Source organism: Pocillopora verrucosa, chromosome 6, assembly GCF_036669915.1.
Source record: "Pocillopora verrucosa isolate sample1 chromosome 6, ASM3666991v2, whole genome shotgun sequence".
Classification (NCBI taxonomy): domain Eukaryota; kingdom Metazoa; phylum Cnidaria; class Anthozoa; order Scleractinia; family Pocilloporidae; genus Pocillopora; species Pocillopora verrucosa.
Genome location: NC_089317.1, coordinates 8,746,114 through 8,767,307, shown reverse-complemented (window position 1 = coordinate 8,767,307; position 21,194 = coordinate 8,746,114). Strand labels below are relative to the sequence as shown.

General features: G+C 38.0%; 1 protein-coding gene across 2 annotated transcripts; it reads left to right on the top strand.

Annotated features, from left to right (window-relative positions):
- Positions 1-5,491: 5,491 nt before the first annotated feature.
- Positions 5,492-21,178, top strand: LOC131774913 (fibroblast growth factor receptor 3). 2 transcript variants are annotated; one of them, XM_059091007.2, is made up of 21 exons: positions 5,492-5,735; positions 7,396-7,635; positions 8,305-8,565; positions 9,021-9,308; positions 9,730-9,771; positions 10,104-10,145; positions 10,335-10,376; positions 10,571-10,612; positions 11,526-11,630; positions 11,935-12,009; positions 12,505-12,541; positions 12,988-13,048; positions 13,737-13,947; positions 14,977-15,087; positions 15,811-16,001; positions 17,213-17,335; positions 17,744-17,814; positions 18,223-18,263; positions 18,404-18,500; positions 19,507-19,606; positions 19,874-21,178. In XM_059091007.2, exons 1-21 carry the CDS (start codon positions 5,657-5,659, stop codon positions 19,937-19,939), a joined length of 2,325 nt encoding a protein of 774 aa, XP_058946990.2. In that variant the 5' UTR covers positions 5,492-5,656; the 3' UTR covers positions 19,940-21,178. The 2 variants fall into 2 exon arrangements, with proteins under 2 accessions (XP_058946990.2, XP_058946991.2); XM_059091008.2 differs by lacking the exon at positions 11,935-12,009.
- The last annotated feature ends 16 nt before the right edge of the window (positions 21,179-21,194 follow it).

Below are 21,194 nucleotides of genomic sequence, written 5' to 3'. Positions count from 1 at the left end.
AGCAAATTACGTGCCTTGGGTTTGTTTGGTTGATTTTGGTCTGCTGTTTGTTCTGAAAAAGGCTTATCAGCATACAGTTCTACTACAACAAGATCTACGAGAATTCGGATTGAGTTATTTTTCAAAAAACAGCTTGGTGGCATATCCGGTTTGAGTCTAAGAGAAAAGGGTTGGTTGGTTCAACAGCACGTTCCTTCTCCAGAGGGACGGACCGCAAAATTAAATGGTAAAACAAACAAACAAACACTAGCTATCCTACAAAGTGATTTACATTTCAAAAGTAAAAGTTGGTATCAGCCCATGTGTTACTGGTCGCTTTGTCTTGAATCAATTTCTTACTATTCCTCCATTTTGATTGTGGATTTAGACTTATGTTTTTAATTATTTCCATTTATTTATCTTTTGATTTAATGGGTTCTTTATGAAACAGTGTTTTTGATGTAATCGATTGAAGATAGGTTTACCTTGTTGACAGGAGAGTGATCATAGATCGAAGGTAAATAGACATCTAATTTACATATATTTCCCTTTGTTGTTTGGGCTAGATTACGAATGTTTTTTTAGCAGTATTTTGAATCTGTTTTTGTTTTAATAGTTATTTTAATGTCGCTTTTCATTTGTTCAAATATTTGTCAGATTTACCACTATCTCGGATAGAGCAAAATCGCGACATCAACTTCCAAGATTATAAAACAAGCACGTAGGGATTTGGTAATTGAGCAGGATATTATTGTGGAAGTTGTGGCAGCTGGGTAGTAGAAGATTGAAAGAAAGCCTTCGAGATTTAAGACTTTTCGTGCCTTCCGCTTAATAGATGGCCCCTAAAGTCCATACTATTTAAATAATACGGTCATGCACACCGTTTATTCTCCTTCAACAATTACTGTTTTGCATTTATTTATGTTCTTAAGTATATGCTATATCTGAGGGTCTCAATGGGGTGATGGTTCTTAGGACTGCGGTTGAAAATTTTGGCCATTTTACTGCTACTGGTTAATTTTTTTCCCTCGCGATAAAAAAAAAAAAAAAAATTGACGGTTAGCTTTTTTAACGACTAACGATTAAAATTTGACAATTTGACGGCTAATTTGTATTTGCCACTTTATGACTCACGGCAAACCCTACTGAGACCATCAAATTTACTTTAGACCGACTATGCTATTTCTCTATGTTCATACTTCAGCTTAAAGTTACATTGAAGTATTCGAATACCATCTTTTCTTTCTTTGTATCAAAATACCAGGTCCCATCGATTTCATTATCTTTTACCCGAGTATTTACCCTTAAGAGTCTAAAGCTTAATTAAAAAGTAATGAATATCTCAATATGAACAATATAACAAAAGTGTTAGTGTTAACTGACAGTGTAGGAAAAATACAAATAATATTTTAGTCCTGTCAAGTCTACAGCCTAGATTTGATTCACTCTCATTTTTACTCTGAAAAGATAAGTTTCAACTTAAGATCTAGAGGTTTGTTGTATCCGAATGAGGCTAATAGTCATTTCGTACGTGAGACACTAGTCGAAGTTAAATGGTGCCACTATTTTCCTCATTAGTAGCCTATGTCGCCTCGCTCACGCTTTCATTGAAAAAGACAGTAGACGACGATCCTTATTTTAGGACGGTACGCGTTGGCATTTACAAGGCCAGAAAAAAGCCGCACGGCCCCGTGAGATACCAGATAAAAGTAAAAAGAAGAAGGAAAGAAAAGAAAGAGCGACAGAAATATGACTGACTGAGCTAGGTCGGGGACAGAGCTTTAGTTTGGATAGAAAAAAAATGAAACAGAATTTGGCTCAGCAATACAAGATTGCTATGCAATATGACCACAGTGGGCTGTTTAGAATGCTTTATCTAGCTATTGTTATATTCATTAATAAAAATTTTCCTCCACGCTGTCTGTTAAACACCAAGTTTTAAACACCCAGAATATGTGACACTGCATGTCGGATCTCTTCGTTCCACCGAACGCAAATAAAAGAGTTCAATGCAGAGCTGATGTAAACAATTGTCAGTGTCATAGTAAAGCCAATTTTCAATGCCATCGACCATCCAGCTTTATGCGCAGTAACTAATGTGCTAAAGAAAGGTAAATGCGTTATGAGATAAGATACTAAAATAAAGAAGACCATGATTGCAACTTTCTGATGACGACCTACATTTGGCGTATTGATCCTATACATTTGCATATTGGAGGGAGTTTCAAGTTGTTGCTGAACCTGCATCAGATATTGTCGAATTCTTAGATAATTCTTAACATTAAGTGGAAGAGTTAAAAACATGACAATCACAGTCAAATATATCACGAAAAAAACCAAGAGTTTTGTATCCCCAAATGCAGCAAACATAGAACAAGTTAAAGTGGTCACTGACCATGCGAAAACAACCATGATCGCGGTATTTCTTGGTGTAACCTTTGAGGCATGCCAATCTGCATACTGTAAGGCCAAGTATTGATCCACTACAATTCCCAAAACAGAGAAGGAAAAAACAAAAATGCAAATTATAGACACTGAAATAGTTATCGATTGAGATATGCAATAGCCATTGGCATTTCCACGGATCTCTTCGATTTCCAAAACGATTAATGACGGTTGTGCCAGAAGCGAAACCGCGATACTGGCGCTTGCTTGAGATGCTAAGAAGATATTTGACGAAGTGTGAAGAGAAGGCTTGTAACATATCACAAAAACAACAAGTGTGTTCGATATTAATATTATCAGCAAAAATATACCGTTCAGTAATACCACGAAAATATTCAAAGCGGTGAGGACTTCGCTGAAGTTATCCTTGTCGAGGGCAAAAAGCGGACAGAGCTCATGAGAGACGTCCATTCCAAATGTTTGGCAATTCTCGTTGAACTGTTTCGTGAGGCTTTCCCGACTGTCAGAGTACTTTAAAAAAAAACTGAACCTTACTTATAACCGGCACGCGAAATTACCCCCCCAGGCATGCAGATGTTTTTTGCTTTTGGAGCGGATTCGACACATGAATTATTGTTATTGTTTTAAAGAAGAATTAGCTATTTTTTTTTAAAGACAAGATGCTCTGAGTTCACGATAAAAATGCAAATTTAGAAGATTTACAGGAACACCTGCCTTTCAGTATTGCTCGTTGCGAAGCCAACCTTTGTCTTGTCATCAGAAAGTTGACGATAAAGACATCTGCTGTTATTTTATTGAATGCAACACGTCAGTTTTACAAGAGAGAAATGAGAAGAGATCTTGAGACAGAGTAAACGTTAAAAAGCACCCAAAGGAACTGTCTAGTAGAATAAGTGGAGACATTTCTCCTAATGGCAGCATAAAACGCCATAACTTTTTTTTTCCTTATAAAAAAGTAATGTCCGATTCCAAACGAAACACCGTGCTACAGTTTAAAAGCTGCCTTTGTTTTGCTATGAACAACAACATCAATTTATTTTAACTTTGTGAAATGGATAGGCTTTAATGCATAGTGCAATTGGTCACTGGCCTTTGAACATCACTCTACATATATAAAGGCCTTGAGAACTGACTGAAACTGTGAAGGAAAATGGACAAGACATTAGGGGATAGTTAGATGTCTATTATTACACGTCGGAAAGGATGATAAAGAGAATTAGTTAATAAATTCTGAAGTATTAGACAAAACTAAGTCACTAGGTCGTTAATTTTCCAAAGTTTTTGCCGGTAGCGTTATAAGAGCAATTTTAGGGCACGACCGGAAGCAACCGTTAAAACATTAACTTAGAGCTAGTGCTACGGTGATATGAGTCTTCAAGACGAATTTTGCCATCGGGGTACACAAAATAATGAACCTGCTAATTGGGAGATGAAATAGCGGACGATCAGCGTCAAAAAACATCCTTATGGTTTTGGAAAAAGCTAGGATTTAGTGGGTGTGAGAAATAAACTAGACCAGAGATGTTTCGATTATGAAGGTGACTGTTTATTTTCTTCTTGACGGTATATTTCATTAGGGAAAGCATCGTTTAGCGAAAGCCTCGGCCTCAAAGTCCTTCAAATGTTATGAGGAAAAGATAGGAAGCTCTGTAGAGAAACAATCAACCTATCGAAACAAACAGACCTATAGAGATCTCTGAGGGGGCTCACCCAGGAAAGGTTCGTCGGCTTAAGCAGATTTATTTAATTTATGCTTTAAACTGTTCAGAATTATTCAATTCGATGAAGATCGTGGACTGTTCACAATACACCTAGAGCATTATGTGATGATTCGTCCCCAGCGGACAAGCGGACAGAATGAAAATAACTTGTAGTCGGCTGGATTTATTTTCGGGTGAAATCTAACGGAAAATGCGAATTGACAAACTTCGCATTTAATTTTGTCAGAATCTTGCATCAACGGGCACTAATATCACTGCTTCGTAAAAATGATAACAAAGTAAAATATTATAAGAAATTTAATATATTAAAACGATGTTGTGGATATTATTTATTGATTAATCAATTAATATAAATAAAAATAAACATATAAGTTGCTTAAAGTTTTACTTTTATGTATGAAAAAATAGTGCTTAGGCGGAAAGGGGGCTTAAGAGGGATAAGTAATCAAAACAAAAACAAAAGGAAACAAACAAAAAACAAAGAAGAAACCAAGGCAAAACGATCTGACTTAAAATAAAAACAAAGCACCTTGGATGAGCTTACCAGCCTAGAGCATCGTAATTAACATGGACACAATGGTTCTCGTTGTCATGGCTGGTTCGTCATAAACCCTTGAGTGATGAATAAACGACTGTGAATGTGATTTGAAGAGATATATGATATAGATAAAAAACATTGCATGAGGTCATGGATTCAACTCCCGTACAAGCCTGACTTTTTTTAAGGCATTGTTTTCAATATGCTATGATCGATATTCATTTATATATTTATCCGCTGTTCAAAATGTTCATATATTCACCGTAATTTTTCTACAATTTGGGTAAAAAGCTTGCTTAATTCAAATCGTAAATAACTTGTCCTAGTTCAACCTGAACGCGTAGTCTCAAAATGCGGAAAGTATTTGCAAGGTGTGACAAAAGTGTTGTACGGGTACGTGATGTGTTTTGCGATCACAGATTAATTATCAAATCTTTGACCAAACCAGAGTTTCACAATTTACATTGGTTAACACCTTAGTCGAGAAGCTAACTCTAACTCAACATTATACCGGTCATTATTTATCGCCTCGGGTATTCAGAGGATTTTGAGGGGATCATATAGTTTTCAGGGGGAACTAAGGAGGAATCTGTTGTCGTCAGATGAATATAAGGGGGGAGACTAAAAATTCTCAGGAAATATTAAAGATCTTTTTTTTTTATGAGAAATCTATCCAGGCGTAGCCGATCTGATTGATACCTTGAAAGGATATTTGAGTCCAATTAATAGTTTACCAGAGTAGAAATGTGCTTTACGCCGGTCAGGGAGCTGAGAACTACTAATTTCCTTGTACATATAATATATGCAGGTGACGAGATCGAGTTGGCAACTGTCCCGTCGCCTGCGAGCCGACACGTGCAAATGTTTCATCTCCTGTACCAGCCGCTGAGCGGAACCATGATCTGTGGTTAAGTTTCCGACTCTTGGTTCTTCATTATTAATTGACTGATAAGATTACGGCGAATTCATTCCAAAGTGTCACGCAACCCGTTCACCTTCCATTCTGAGTCGAATGACCGCAATGAAACTGCTCCTCTTACTCTTCGCCGTTTCATGGATTTTGGGAAATCTTGAGAGTCACTCTTCATCAGGTATCTAGAATTCATTTAAATAGAGGCAATAACACAACATGGAGCTTTTGTTGACGTTCCATGCACCATTTCGTCGGTCTCATTCACAATGCTGGATGCTAGAATCCTCACAAATAATCTGCCGACACATGTGCCGCTTAGCTCCTTATCATGCCACCTGGTCATCTTTTCTTTACACAAACCTCCGACATCTTTTAAAACTGTTTAGAAGCAAATGTATGGAAGCGGGAAGTCACTGAAAAATCAGTAATTCTCAAAACAGGCAGAGAGGGAATATTAGCATATTGCGAATCGATTCGCGATATGTTGACAGCTCTATGATAACTAGCAATTTATTAGGTATACTACTCAGCAGGTTCTAACTTGCATGATGGTATTTTTAATATGTCTGAGCATTTTCTTCAGATTTAAGCAGCCACCTTTGATTTGTGAAGTTTGAGTGGTTTAGCTGACGAAACCTTTCTGTTTCGGTTCATAATTGAATTGTTAAACGCTCGAGAGTTATGGGTGATTGATTGAAGGTCGTTATGAAACTTGGCCATATGACTTCCGTTTCCTCATCCTTTCAAACTGAGTGCAGAAATATTCTTATTTCCATTTCATAAAGAATTTGACGAGTTGTCTAGAAATCTTTTTCTTCGAATACTAAGAGTTTAATTTTGTTGTTGCGAATCTCATAACGGAATCAATTTACACTTTGTTGCAAGTCGAAGGCTCAAAAGTATAATTACTTTCCTGTGTTTTTGTTTTAGTTGAAATCAGATATTGTTTCAAAGTCTGACAAGTTAAATTACTTAACTTCAAATAGACGAAAGTTATTAATAGCGACCATACGTCAGGGCTAGGAGCACATCAATCCTTCCTTTTGTGAATTAAATGAAACTCACAGCTATCGCGGTATTTCCATTCTGCTTCCGCGTCTGTTGACTTGTCGAAAGAAAAGTTCATAAAGCGACTTTTTGCGACGTAAGATTTTCGAAGCTTACCTCATAAGGCGGCTGATCTTTGATGGAACAGATAATGTTTGCGAATGAATATCCCAGCGAGCGATATTCTCTAATTAATTTGTAGCTACATTTATGGTTGCTTTAGTGAGCCTATTTCGTGGGATTTTGTTCTATAACGCATTGAAATGAGGTACATTTCTATAAACTTTAGATGAAACGAAACTTTTGACACGTGTTAGCCATAATTAGAAAACAAAGAAGAAAAAGATTAGAAAATGAGAAGGCCATTTAGAGGTAAAATATACTTTGATATTTGTCCTTGTATGTTATCTATTTGGAGAAAGGAACAGGCAGTCTGATATCCAATATTTGAGAGTATTCTTAGAGCAGCGGACAGTACTCTGTTTATCATTCTTCAATAATAATTGCAGGGCGCAGGACAGATACAGTTTACGATTTCATGTAACTTAAAAAAGCGTCCGTACCCGTACAGCTTCGCGCGCGCTTTTATTATGGAACATTAGACAAAAAAACCCTGTATGAAGACTCTACACGATGGCGTAAGCAGGTGCGACTCCTCTAGTAGCGAGCCAAAAGAAAAAGAAAGGAAAAAATTAAAAAAAAAAATTATGTCACGTTACGCGCTAGGAAAGATGTCAGTTTAAGCTACTCTGTGATTCGTACATTTACTTTCATTCTCCTTTTACCTTCAGATTTGATCAGAACCGTTGAAGGAGAAGATTACAACATTACTTGTTTGCGATCAGTTAATGACACCGACGCAACAAACAGCTTCAATTTCTCTTGGCACAGATCTGGCGAAGACGATGCTATATCAAACGCAAAGCTATTAAAAATTTTGGACATTAAAAGGAACAGTTCGGGGAATTACAGCTGTACTGCAACAAACAATACCGCAAACTTGGTTAGGAATATCACAGTGATTGTGTACTGTAAGTACATATCACAGTTCTTAAATTGGGTTTAAATCATTCATTAAGTCTATTTTACATAATGTTTGTAATTATCGTTAGCTTTTTTAATGTCATTATCCGCATTATCATTAGAGTTATCATTCTTGTTATTATACAATGGACTTACTTTGAAAATTCTGTCTTGTTGAGAGGTTTCAATCAATATCCAATAACTACAGCGGATGTTGCATCCATTATGTCAATGATGTATTCTCAAACTTTTGCAAACTCAAAGCAAAATGGCTTCGTTTGGGAAATGTTTTAAAAAGATGTATTACAAAACAATTATAAATTGTTGAATTCGGTTTTCGCATAATATCATGCTCAATCTCATCGAATAATTGACTACTATAATTATCATCATCATTTTCACTTTATCTGCTTCTATCAGCATCATCATTACTATGAACCACATAGACTCAGGCGGAAACGTTACAGAAAACGAATCTTTTCCAACAAAACTATTTTGCCATGTTAGTGCCAATCCCTCATCTAAAATACATTTGGCTCTTCCAAACGGCTCCGATATTTTAATAAGAAACAACGAAATTCTTGCACCGCAAATGCCCGCAAGACAGCATGAACAGATGCAGAAAAATCCCCGAGACGTAGATAATTTTTAAGTAATTTTTTTTTTGTATTCTTCAGATAAACCTGCAATAAATAGAACAGGTCTTTTGTCTCAAATAAACTCATCCCTTTACCAAAATTCCTCACTAATCTGCCGCGCAGAAGGGAATCCGACACCGGAAATCTCATGGTCAAAAGACGGACGTGTGATATGGAATGGAACCATATCTGGGATTTTTTATATCTATCCTTCTAAGGCAGAGGAGTTTGGTAACTACACTTGTGCGGCACAGAATAAACTTGGAAAGGATGAACTACACGTTGAAGTAATACGAACAGGTCAGAGAAACTACGTACACTTGATGATACCTGACAAATACTCTGTCTGATTCTGGTAACTGAATTTACTCCTTCCAAAATAAAATTAAGTGAAACCTAAACAAAAGATCTGAAGTACATGGCCAGTTGTCACGTGTGTAATTTCTTGTGTGCAACAGGATGAACTGTCATTGAATGCGTTGAAGATGTCATAGCAGATAGTTTACTGTGCACCATCGAATACTGTACAATGTCCTTTACCCCCTTAGTACAGGTAACAGCTGATTCCCGACTGAGGCCTGATGTTAGATGCTTGCTCGAAATTTTGATTTCTTAAACCTTTTACAAAATTTACAGCAGTCTGTTTTACTTTAGTTTAAACCATCCTAGAGAAAACGACTCATTCATTCAGGGCCCTCTGTACAATTACGCTGCGTATGTAATTTGTTTTATCATTCAAAATCTTCCCGTTGCAGCCTTTCCACCTGACCCACCAACCATCACAAATAAATTTTTACAACTAATCTACCCTTCTCTCACCCTTCGATGGACAAAACCTGAAGAAAATGGCAGACCAATTTTTAAATACGTGATCTGTCACCGGGTGTTGAACTCAAGTCAATGGAACGAAACAGACGTTGGAAACATCTTGAACTATAATTTCACACTGAACTGGGGCGTGTCCTATGAATTTGCTCTAATGGCCGTAAACAACCAAGGTCGGAGTAATAAAAGTAAACTGGAGACTTTCACCGTTGTACCTGGTAAGCTATGTTTTCTAACGTAGTATTCAAATGAGCGTTATGGAAGTCTTTCCACGTGTTACTCGCTCTTGAGCGAGCTGGCTTAAGTATGAACCATAACAAGGAGAAGCGTTTTGTATTCTACAACAGGACGCTTTATTTCAATGTACCTTACTACCCAGGAGTTTAAATGGATACTAGTTAATTGTTAGAGGAAGAAAATGTTGGCGAATGGCATGCATTGAACTGGCATTCCATTAGATGTCCCCAGTCGAGTCAGTCGAGGACAGAAACGGGAAAAGGCCATTGAAGCTGTGAGAATCCGAATAATTCTTACCTTGTATCAAAAACTGTTTGGGATACACTTCTTACAAAACGAGAACACTTACAAACATATTTATTATGCTCCAGCTTTTACTACTTCAATTCTGCTTTTTTCCAGAACCAACACCATCGACTGCCAAACCCACAACGATAATTCTAGGTGAGAGACTACATGTCCCCGGTCGAGTCATGGGTCAGAAACGGGAAAAGGCCATCGAAGCTCTGAGAATCCGATCAATTCTTAATAAATTAATTGTTAGCAATAGAGGACGAAAATGTTGGCGAACGGCATGCATTGAACTAGCATTCCATTATATGTCCCCGGTCGAGTCATGGGACAGAAACGAGAAAAGGCCATTGAAGCTGTGAGAATCTGAATAATTCTTACCTTGTATTAAAAACTGTTTGAGATACACTTCTTACAAAACGAGAACACTTACCAACATATTTATTATGCTCCAGCTTTTACCACTTTAATTCTGCTTTTTCCAGAACCAACATCATCGACTACCAAACCCACAACGATAACTACAGGTGAGAGACTACACGTCCCCAGTCGAGTCATGGGACAGAAACGAGAAAAGGCCATTGAAGCTGTGAGAATCCGAATAATTCTTACCTTGTATTAAAAACGATTTGAGATACACTTCTTACTAAACGAGAACACTTACCAACATATTTATTATGCTCCAGCTTTTACCACTTTAATTCTGCTTTTTCCAGAACCAACATCATCGACTGCCAAACCCACAACGATAACTACAGGTGAGAGACTACATGTCCCCAGTCGAGTCGTGGGACAGAAACGGGAAAAGGTCACCGAAGCTCTGAGAATCCGATCAATTCCTACCTAGTATTAAAAACGGTTTGCAATACACTTCATACAAAACGAGGACACTCACAAAAATATTTATTATGCTCTAGTTTTTACTGCTCCAATTCTGTTTTTTTTTTTTCAGAACCAACACTATCGACTGCCAAACCCACAACGACAACTTCAGGTGAGATATACAGGTTGTATCCATTATATGCAAGCGTAGATGTGAGTTACAAGGGCCGATATGGAGACGATCTTGTGGGGTTACTTTGACCAGGTATCGTGCATTGTCAAGATTCGAAGGGAATTCCTCCATCCCCCCTTCTTTCTCGTCAGACTGGTTGCGCAGTTCCAACGTCAATTATTATTCAATTGACTTGACGTCAATTATTGTATTAATTGCTGAGGCGGATAGCTTAGGCGGTATTCTGCCCTGCAACTGATATTCCGCGTCGTGTATACGCCAGTTTTGCGAAACAACCTCATCTATTTTAACATGATTTCCAGAGCTCGAATACGATATGGCTCATAAAATCATCCTATGGGAGTGATGGAGTTTAAATTTCCTTGTTATCTATATCGATATTCGTCACGCACCATCCGTCAAGAGTACATTCAACAGAATATATTATCCTTTGTCCAACATTAATCACAACTACGAAGACTAAATCGACCTTATCTGTATCATTTTCTGGATAGCCATAACTTGATATCTGTTCGACAGAAATTCATTGACGCCACCATTTCTCTTTTGGGGAAAGGCTTGTTATAATGAACATTTGTTTTACAGTCGAATCGAAAGTGCAACGACATAATCGAATTTCCAGATCCGAGAAAAATTGCCTTCTCAACATTCAGTCACAAAATTGAGATGAGTTATTGCTCGTTGTATGAAACGACGATGGAAGATAGAACTGGAGCCCTGATTTTCGGGAGAAAAAGAGTCGTTGGCGTAAATAATTAAATATGTAAGGAATGGAAAAGAAAAGCCACCTTTGACAACTGAAAGTAAGATAGATACATGAAATTTTGATCATATAACTTCAAGAGCTCTGATTAAATTATGTGAATTGGCTACTTTCTTTCTTGTGTCACAGACGGCTCAAATGTCCCCTTATATGCTGCTGCTGTCGGTGGCGGCGTTGGTTTTCTTGCAATTGTTATAGTGGTTGGTTGCTGTATTAAAAGAAAGCGTAATACAGGTGAGTTTACTTTGTGAATTGGACTGTACTTTGTAACATAAATTTTACCAGGTAGATAAGTATAATTTGCCCGGCACGTTTCTATGCCCGTAACTGGATGCTAAGCGTTTGATAAACATCATTCTTCGATTTTCTAAGTCCGCTATTTCTTAGTTTTTAGCAGTTGTCACAAGTGAATCTTGGTAAAAGAAGTTTTAACAAGAGCTCTTAAGTCTTAAGTTGTGAAGGGTTTTATGAGTGGAGCCATAGTGTGCAATGTCTTTCGATTTACCTGGTTTATCCATGTACTTTTTGTCCTGTTTAGGTTACCCCCGCATGCATGTGCAAGGGGGACATGTGACGGAACTGAAGACAGCAATTGAACACGCTTATAGGAAAAGTATACCCCAGATTATAAGAAATTTTTCCTATGTCATTAAAAGGAAAAAAGTCCAATTGTGAAAATGAGCGCGCTTCGATCCTCTAAACGCCTTTCTAAACTGAGAAAATTTGTCCCCGAAAGTGGAAAGGTTTATTAAAGCATTTTCATTTTGAACCCTGCTCAAAAAACGTAGCCATTTAAGCTAATTTACCATTTCTCTTTTATCAATTTCTGCGGAGCATGCTTGAAAAACACGTTTCGAAGCAGAAAGCGTTGTTGAACGAGATAAAGGGACTTTGGTTTGTAAACTGGGGATTGGGTTTCCCGCCAGGAAAGGTAGTTTAAGAAAGTGTTGGAAATACAAGGTTACTCTTTGGTGTCCCAAAAACCGATCAGTACTTCAATTTCATGTATATTTGGTAGAGATAAAAAAAGAAAAAGAAAAAGAAAAAACAAAGAGGGCAGTTTGTTTTCTTGTCTATTACTAATGATCTATACATTGATTTCATTCAGCAACTCCAATGCAAGAACTGTGTGAACTTCAGCCGCGGTTAGTTGATTAGTAATGATATAGCTGCTATGTAAGGTAATCCACGTGTCAGTGGCGAGTGATAAAATTATCGATTCCCGCAACTTAACGTCAGTTAAAGAAATATAAAGAAGAGTGCATGTAAGACCTGAAAGAGAGAGAAATTACGAAACGTCGGTGCTTCTTGTCCCCCCCCCCCCCCCCTCCTTCACCTAAAGATGCTAAGTAGCTTGCGGCCTCACTGGTCACTGGTTAGTAGTGGCGCCTACTGAATTGGTATGTGAGAGGAACGCGTGCAGGCCCGATCGAAGGCTGAAATCTTTTTCCCGTTTCAATTCCTGAAATTTCTGCACTTTGTTTTCCTATCAACGTGTCACTCGCTCATTCTATGAACTTTATAAGCTACTCTTGTTTTCACTTTGATATCAAATCTCCTAATTAACATGTTCACTGTAATTTTCTTCCAGCGAATTCGATCCTGAAAGGAGTCCTCGAAGGGCCGAAAGCATAGCAAATACGTACAATACGGTATGAAGAAATGTCTTTATTCTCTAACTCGAAGAGCTTCTAGTGTTTAGATATGAAATAAGTTTTGGGAAGTAAGAGCGTCACAACTTCCCTTAGTTATACGCCATCCGTGAATAAGATCTGTGCTAAAACTACCCGCCACCCTTTTCCCTTCTTCCTTATCACGACCAAGTGTTCAAAACTGTTTTCATATTGATTGGAACTGAAGTACAGTCAAGAATATCTACAACAGTTGTTTTATGTTTTTGTTGCCTTATGTAGACGGGCATGTGAGGTGAGACGAGTTGAAATCAATAAAAGCAGCCTTATTTACTGCCATTGCAAACCAGCTTTGAAATTTTGACTTTACTGACGAGAATTAGCACTCTACAAGATCACGACATGACTGTTAATAGTTGTCTTGTGCACTTAAAAGCATAGAGACCGCCATGGAATAGGGGAAGTTTTGTTTTGTGTCGGTGTTTTTCGGTGTTTTTCTTTTCTCGCGTTGCAGAAAACACCGAAGCTGAACTGCTGTAGCGTTTTCTTCGTATTTGAGCTTGCTCCTTTATAAATTTACCAAGTTGTCAAGCCATTTGACCATCAAAGAAATCCCAAGAATTTCGATAGCATTCACCCAACGTAGATACATTTCCTCGCCATCGATATTCTGAAAGTGAATCTAATCGAATCTGCACTTTAACTTCAGGTATTTCGCTCACAATCTTCAATCAGCAGTGAGCGAGGACAAACTACTTGCGCTGTGTATGCAAACCTTCCATGCTTAGAAGAAGAAAAGCAATGGGAATTCCCCAAGAACAAGCTTCATATAGAAAAGTATGTTGGCAAGGGTGCATTCTGCGTGGTTGCTCAAGCCCGTGCTGAAGGACTGGGAACTGTGGCTGTCAAGATTCCGAAAGGTATGACAAGAACAGTACGATCGCGCAAAATTGTGTAGAAATTGAAAGATCACGCTTATGAAATTCTTTTTTTCACTTTGGCTTGAATAAGGTTATGGGTAGATATATCTGATTTGACAGCTTTTTCAGTGCTCTCATTGCGTCCCTTTAATTCGATGCGTAGATGTATGTGCAAATTATTATAACATAGCGCGCACTTTAGTACTGCCTGATATCTTGGAAGCTACTGTGATCTATATCTCTACTGTAAGTACGGCTGCGTACTTTCCGTCGAATTCGGCCGAGAGGTTCCAACGTTTCAGCATTGTTTTCATCGCTCAATCCCCAATCAAGATAAACCTTTTGGAGCTCAAAATGAAAATGTAAAATGCTAAATAATACTCGATTCTAAAAGCAATGAACATGTAGCTCTTACGGGCAGGGATGTTGGCTTTGGAGTTCACGATACTTCATTCCCAATCGTGATAGAATTATGGCTTGAAAAGGAAAACTGAGCTAGCTGAATTCAAGCGAAACTTTGTGACCGTGGTACCCTTCTTTAGAACCTTGAATATCATCTGAAAATGTCGATATGTCCCAAAAGAATTGTTCAAAATCAGATTTTGTTTAAAAATCGTACAATTTCAGAATTTTCAACCAAGAACTACGCAGTTTTCTGGCCGTGAATTCTAGTAAACAACGATTCAAGCAGGGTAAATTAATTATGTAAGTTTCGTACATGACAGAAATTCATGTATTGTTCAATTCGGACCAAAAGATTTAGTATTTCGTTGAATGAAGCTTCTGAACATTTCTTGGTCGTTCCTGCTTTGCCTTGTATTCATAGTTTCGGGTACGCAGACTCGGATGTAACAAAATTCTTTCTTCGTGTAAAATTTGTGTCTGCAATCTGGTAAAAGAACCAATTCTTCATTGTTACGGAAGATTTACAAAATCAGAAAATCCAGTATTAGTTATTAAGTTTGGCGGCCCTCCGTGCACGACTGAAAATAAAATTTACCCCTCTACTCCACAATTTTTTTGTTTCAGAAAACTCTCCAGATTCAAACAAGGAAGACTTGTTAGCAGAATACGAACTCATGAGACAGCTTCAACATCATCCTAATATAATTCGTCTGATGGGCGCAGTGACAATGTCAGGTATGTCCACACCATATTGTGTACTATTCTTTTCCATTTAGAAGTTGCAAATCCGATTCAGTGTAAGGTGCACCCATTTGATGCTGTGAACGATCCTTTCACAGTACAGTGAAGTTACGTTACCAATTGCTTAGGAACACGGTGTTTGGGGAGTACATCTCACATGTAGGTTGTTTGGAACGAAATGCACCTATTAACCCTGATGCTCATTGATCTTCGGAGGGCACTTTTTTTGAAGGGGTGAGACAGGCGGTGGCTTAAGGGTTTGTGTACTGTACTCTGGGTCAAGAGGACCGGGTCATTTTGTTGTGTTTTAGGACGAGATATCTCAGTCTCACAGAGCTCCCACCCTCCCACTACCTCCCACATAGGTTTAAATGTGTACCGGTGAACTTTCAGGAAGGCCTGACGAAATGCTGGATGGGGGTCTGGGGAGGGGACATTGGATTAGCGCCCCATTCAAGAAGAGTCGCAGTTTTGTAGTAGCTTAATGCTGATTTACCTTCACTGCCACTTTTAAGATAATAACGCACAGGAGAACGGATATTGATCCCATTGGCTTAACTTTAACATTTCAGTAGAAATTTTGGATCATTTTTGATACTATAAGGTCATTGAAACTGTTCGAAAACCACCCCCCCCCCCCCCCTTACCATTCACTATTTGACGACCTTTGTGACAAAGTGGCAATCTTCCTCATGGCTTGATCCGCTCGATTTCCAGATCCAGTAATGGTTCTCTTCGAGTATATACCATTTGGCGATCTTCTCGGTTACTTAAGAAGATCCAGAGGCCTCAGTGACAATTACTATAAAGATCCCGATGTTAAACCATCAAGTTCTCTTTCATCTAAACAGCTTCTTAAATTTTCTCGAGAAATTGCTGATGGTATGGCTTTCCTGTCAGCAAACAAGGTAAACAGAGTCGTAACCAATCAGTTTTGAGTCCACTTAATCGCACTTTAAAAGAGCCGAACTGCACTTTTGTGATTCTTAAGATGTAATCCAACCGTTCGAAAATTGTCTGTGAATGCATCTTTGCTGAAAACTTACCACAACGGGCCAGTGGGGCAAACGTTGAACTTCAAGAATTATATCAGGATGCAAAATTTACAAAGTTCCTTTTAGGGAATGTATAAGTTTGCCATCTTGCAAATCTGGAATTGACTCTGATTGTAGTTACATTTCCCTCAACACGTTCATAATGACCTGCAAAACAGTCTTGTGATCAGTAAGATAAGCCTTACAGGAATATTCAGAACGTAACCTGATTTAATCATTACCATTACAATTTCCTCAAATGTAACTGGTGCATTAGAAGCTTTATTTTTCACTAATCACTCTGTACACAGTGTAAACAGACAGTTGGCTGTAATCGGAAACCTATAATCGGACAGTTGAAGCAGACGATCATACTGAGCCCTTTCAGCTGAATCTACTCTTCACAATTTTGTATATCCTAGTAAAAACCGGGGAATTACCAAAATGGAGGAATTTTTAACTTAAGACACTCTCTCAAATGAAGATATTTGTTCTAGACGTACCTGTTTTTTCGGAAATTTTAATGGTTATGATTAATTGGTAATTGAAATTCTTGTCGTCTAATTCTGTCTGTAAACATACTCACGATTAATCGGACTCACGCTTCGCGGTCGTCGAATTTTGTTAAGCACTCGGATGATTACAGACCAAATTGGACTCCACTCGGTCCTATTGCCATTATTAATTATGATATCGCAAGCTAAGCCGTAAGATAATGGCTATACGTAGATTGATTTTGGGTTGGAGTTTCAGTTGTCATAAACTTTGAAATGTGGAAGTTGATTTTGTTAGCATCATAAAACCAAGCTTTACTTTGACATTATAGAAGCTCTTTTTCAGATTTATAGTCTTTTAAGTAATCACTGCGAAAGCTTTATCTTGAGTACTCTAATTTGTGACCGGTGACCAAAGGTTAACCTGTTTGATTATGCGAAATCAGCGTTCTAACAACACAAGAGCAACTATAACGAAAACAAAAAACGATCAAGCGCATGTTCAATTGCGCAGGGGTCCTATTCCATTGGCTTAATTGCAAATCTCCGACAATAACATATGATCACTTGATTTTTTCCCAACTCCTTTAGATAGTTCACCGCGACTTAGCGGCCAGAAACGTACTTGTAGGCGAGGAAGAAACATGCAAAATAACAGACTTTGGGATGGCCAGAGATGTGCAAGGAGGTGATATTTATCAAAAACGGTCAAAGGTACTATCACCTGACCCTTTGGCATGGAAGGGGGTTCATCGTACTCCAAACCAAGTACACGCCCCTTTTCAACCTTCCCAAACTGTCCTCTGCGTGGTTTTGTGGCGCAAAAAAAACTGTCTGCACCCTTAATAGGCATGCAATCTAAATAGTACCAAGCATGCCCCTCAACAATTTGTTTCAATACACAAATAAGACGATGGCCAAAATCATAAACTTAGAAAGCCCTACAACATGTTGTTTCGCTGAGTGCAACTCTAATTATGAAGCAACCTGTGGAAACATCATGAGAACATAGATTTTACCGAGCCATAGTAGGTTGTATATATATGAGTTTACCTTTTTCCAGCAATTTTTGACAAATTACCTTTTTTTTTCCTACTATACTACAATGTTTTTATGTTTCAGGGTCGCCTCCCAGTGAAGTGGACTGCAGTGGAGGCATTGCTGTATGGTTCCTACACTACAAAGAGTGATGTGTAAGTAATTTTTTTTGATGCGGAAAGCGTTTTGCCAATATCAGATAAACCAGGGTAACAGCACTTTTAATGCAAATTATCCAATTCAAACTAGCCGGTTGAGCTACTTACATTTTTTAAGAAGCTTAAGCTCCAATGTTTTGAGGTAGGGAAGGCAGCTTGAGTTAGGAAGGTTTGCAACGTAGCTTTTTAGTCAGCACACTTATTTCTTTTAAAAAAATTGTAAAATGACGAGCTTAATCCATTTGTTTCCAAGCGCGTGTAAATTTCTTCTGTTATTCTTTCTTTTGTCGTGTGCATCTGCTCCTCTCTTCTTAAGTTCTCAGTGGTACGATTATTTCGCTTAGAGCACTTCTACCAGTATGTACAAGTATGCATAAGTTGAGAATTCGTACACTTATTTTTCAGGTGGAGCTATGGAATTGTATTGTACGAAATCTTCACCATAGGTAAGGTAGCATGTGCATTCTAAACCTATTCTGAAACTAAACAAATAGGTTCTGGGTTAGCGAACCGCGAATCACCAGAGAGAACGCATTTACTTTGTTTTGATGCTTGTTCGTTGACTTCGACTGTTATGTCTTGAAAGGAGGTCGTCCATACCCCACGGTTCCAGCTCACAACATCCCCTATAAGATAAAGGGTGGTTACAGAATGCCTAAACCTGCCCACTTAGACGATGACATGTGAGTACAAAATCCTTGTGATTTAGACATATTTTTTTTTGTGGTAGCTTTTGTAATCGTAACGTTTTACTTCAGAGCCGCTTAAAGTAACAGGGACCTTAATGTAACAAATCACAAAGGCTAAAGCAACTAAACATGGCAAAACTATCAGAGCTATTGTCGACAATTAGGTCCACAGCATTAAAAAAGAACCCCGGCCGGAGCTTATTCCAGTAAGGTTTGCCCAACATTTTGCAGGGTGGAGAGGGAGGCACCGTGTGAGTGAAGCGTCCTGCCCAAGAACACAAAACAATGACAACCCGATTAGTCTCTAATACAAACCTCAAGCCATTCAAGAAATTCCAAAGGCGATAACATTTCTGAATTTTTTTCCAACACCTGCTTTACTTGAGCGTCACCAGCTTTCAAAAATTTCTTCGAAAACTATTTTGTATGTGACGGAGTAATGTCATTCTGACTACACTCATGCGTGAAATTCAATTTTAAAAGTTTATTTAGGATGAGTCAGTCAGTTTTCTAGTATACGCATCCCGATTCAATCTTACCTTGTGCACCCTGAAACTAATGGTTCTACGAAAAGAACCTGTGCTTCGCCAGATACGAAAAGCCACTTAAAAAATACTCATAAGATGTGGCCAAAAAATACATGGAAACGTATTCCTCATCCAATGCAGCAGCACTACTAATCACAAAGAAAAACCTGTGATTATAACGATATCTTAAAGGGGGTTGTAATATTAAAATTACAACAAATACGAAAAAGAAAGTGGTTAAACATAAGACTGACCGACCAAAGATGACTTAGTATTCCCGCGAAACGCTTAAATAATGTGAAACTCTCATGATGCTACGCGAACCTCTCTAACGTACAGGATATTAATTTCTGACCAATTCTTTTCCATGCCACTCAAACGTCAGAATTTACATTTTGTAGCTGCTCGTTTTCTATATTTTTGGCGGCAGATTTTAAGATAATAAGTGATCTGATTTACGTTTGCATCTTCAGCTATGTGCTGATGTCTGAATGCTGGGATATGGAGCCGGACCGCCGTCCGACATTTGATTCTATTAGCAGAACAGTCAAACGGCTTGAGTACGGTCGCAAGGTGAGAATTGATGGTTCTTCTTCTTCTAAAATAGTCCTAGAGAGTGATTTAATCTAATCACGATTCCTTTCGTGTAAGTGTCTGTTGAGTAGATCTCAAACCATGGCACGAGTTATAAGCTTGGATCCGCCACAGTATTAACTCGGGCATATCAAATCGTCCAGAGACCAAGACCAGAGAAGGCTTGACGGATATTTCTAAGTGGACATACTGGCCTTTTACCAGTTTCTAATCTTTTATTATTATTATTTTTTTCATTTGTTTCAGGAAATTATTTACATGAATGTTTACAACAACAATCTTTATAGTAACCTGGAGGACTGGGATGAGTAATGACAAGGATAGAGAGAGAATTCATATTGATAGAGGGAAACTTTTGTTGCACTCATTCTAAGCACTTGTACCTTGTTACTAGAAGACTATTTTTTTTCCTGTCCTGCTTCTTTTCCTGTTTTTTTTTTCTTTTTCTTTTTGGCGAGAGTTTTTTACCATAGGTTGCGATGCTAACAGATAACTTACTCTTTTAGCTATTCATTATTTGATTTTTAAGGAATATATTATACCTGCAGTATAGTATAGTATAGGTGAGAGGGAGCGGCTACCTGGAGGTGGTGGAGTAGTGTGAGACATTTTCTTGTGGGTTCAACGTTTTAAATTTCTAAAGAATCATCGTAGCATGTAGATGATACGTGATGTGCTTTTCAAACAAAAAGCATGATTCAAATTTTGCTAAGCAAAGTTAATCATGTCTGAAGCTTCTTGAGGAGCGTTCCTCGTTCTCATGAAAAGCGTTAGCTATCGTATCATGATTGTTGGCACAATATGGCCCTTACCGCTATGGCAAAGTCGCCGTTGTAGATATGTTAAAATAGGAGAGGATGCATTGAATGATCGCCCAAAAGAAGCGTAGCTTTCAAAATAAGCAAACGTTAATAGAGACCCGACGGGAACTGAAGTGTAAATAAGTGACAAGGAAAGTAACGTTTTTCGAGTTCATTTCTTTGTAATTTCTGACATTTAACTATATGATATAACTTGCTTAGGTAAAAAAAGTACGAAACAAAGGTATGGTATCTTGGTATCTTGAATGTAAGTCCACTACACTTTTACTATACCCCACCTATGCCAAACCTGAAAATTATGACCAACCTACGTTAGCGGTGTAGCGCCCTTAACAACTGAGTCAAAAGGCCAGCCACATTCAATCGCTTCGAGGCCTTCTTAGTTTTATTTTAAATTAAAATAGACGCTAGTATTTGTGAATTTTACTACAAGAGTTACACTTGATATTTTTTGTACCCTCTGTCACCTGTTAATTGAATCAATGTATATGATGAGTTCAAATTTTATTTTCTTTTGTTCTTGGGTATTGTAATGTATGATAATGAGTTTGAAACAAAGGAAAATAAAATTTGAATCATGAATAAAATTGAACCACAACACATCCATCACTTACGCCATCTAAGGGCGTCTATTCCTAACTTTAAGCGCATAGAAGCCTTCTAAGAATGCTTGCCAAACACTTTCCAATTTAAATATACTTTGAAATTAAATAATATTTTGTCTATACTGTCCCTGGTTTCATTTC

Excerpts from the sequence above, each read along its gene's own strand:
- LOC131774913 (XM_059091007.2), top strand. The coding sequence starts at position 5,657 with ATGACCGCAATGAAACTGCTCCTCTTACTCTTCGCCGTTTCATGGATT. Across the intron at positions 8,566-9,020 it reads CGTTGAAGTAATACGAACAG|CCTTTCCACCTGACCCACCA; the intron begins GTCAGAGAAACT and ends TTCCCGTTGCAG. Across the intron at positions 16,002-17,212 it reads CTTTCCTGTCAGCAAACAAG|ATAGTTCACCGCGACTTAGC; the intron begins GTAAACAGAGTC and ends CAACTCCTTTAG.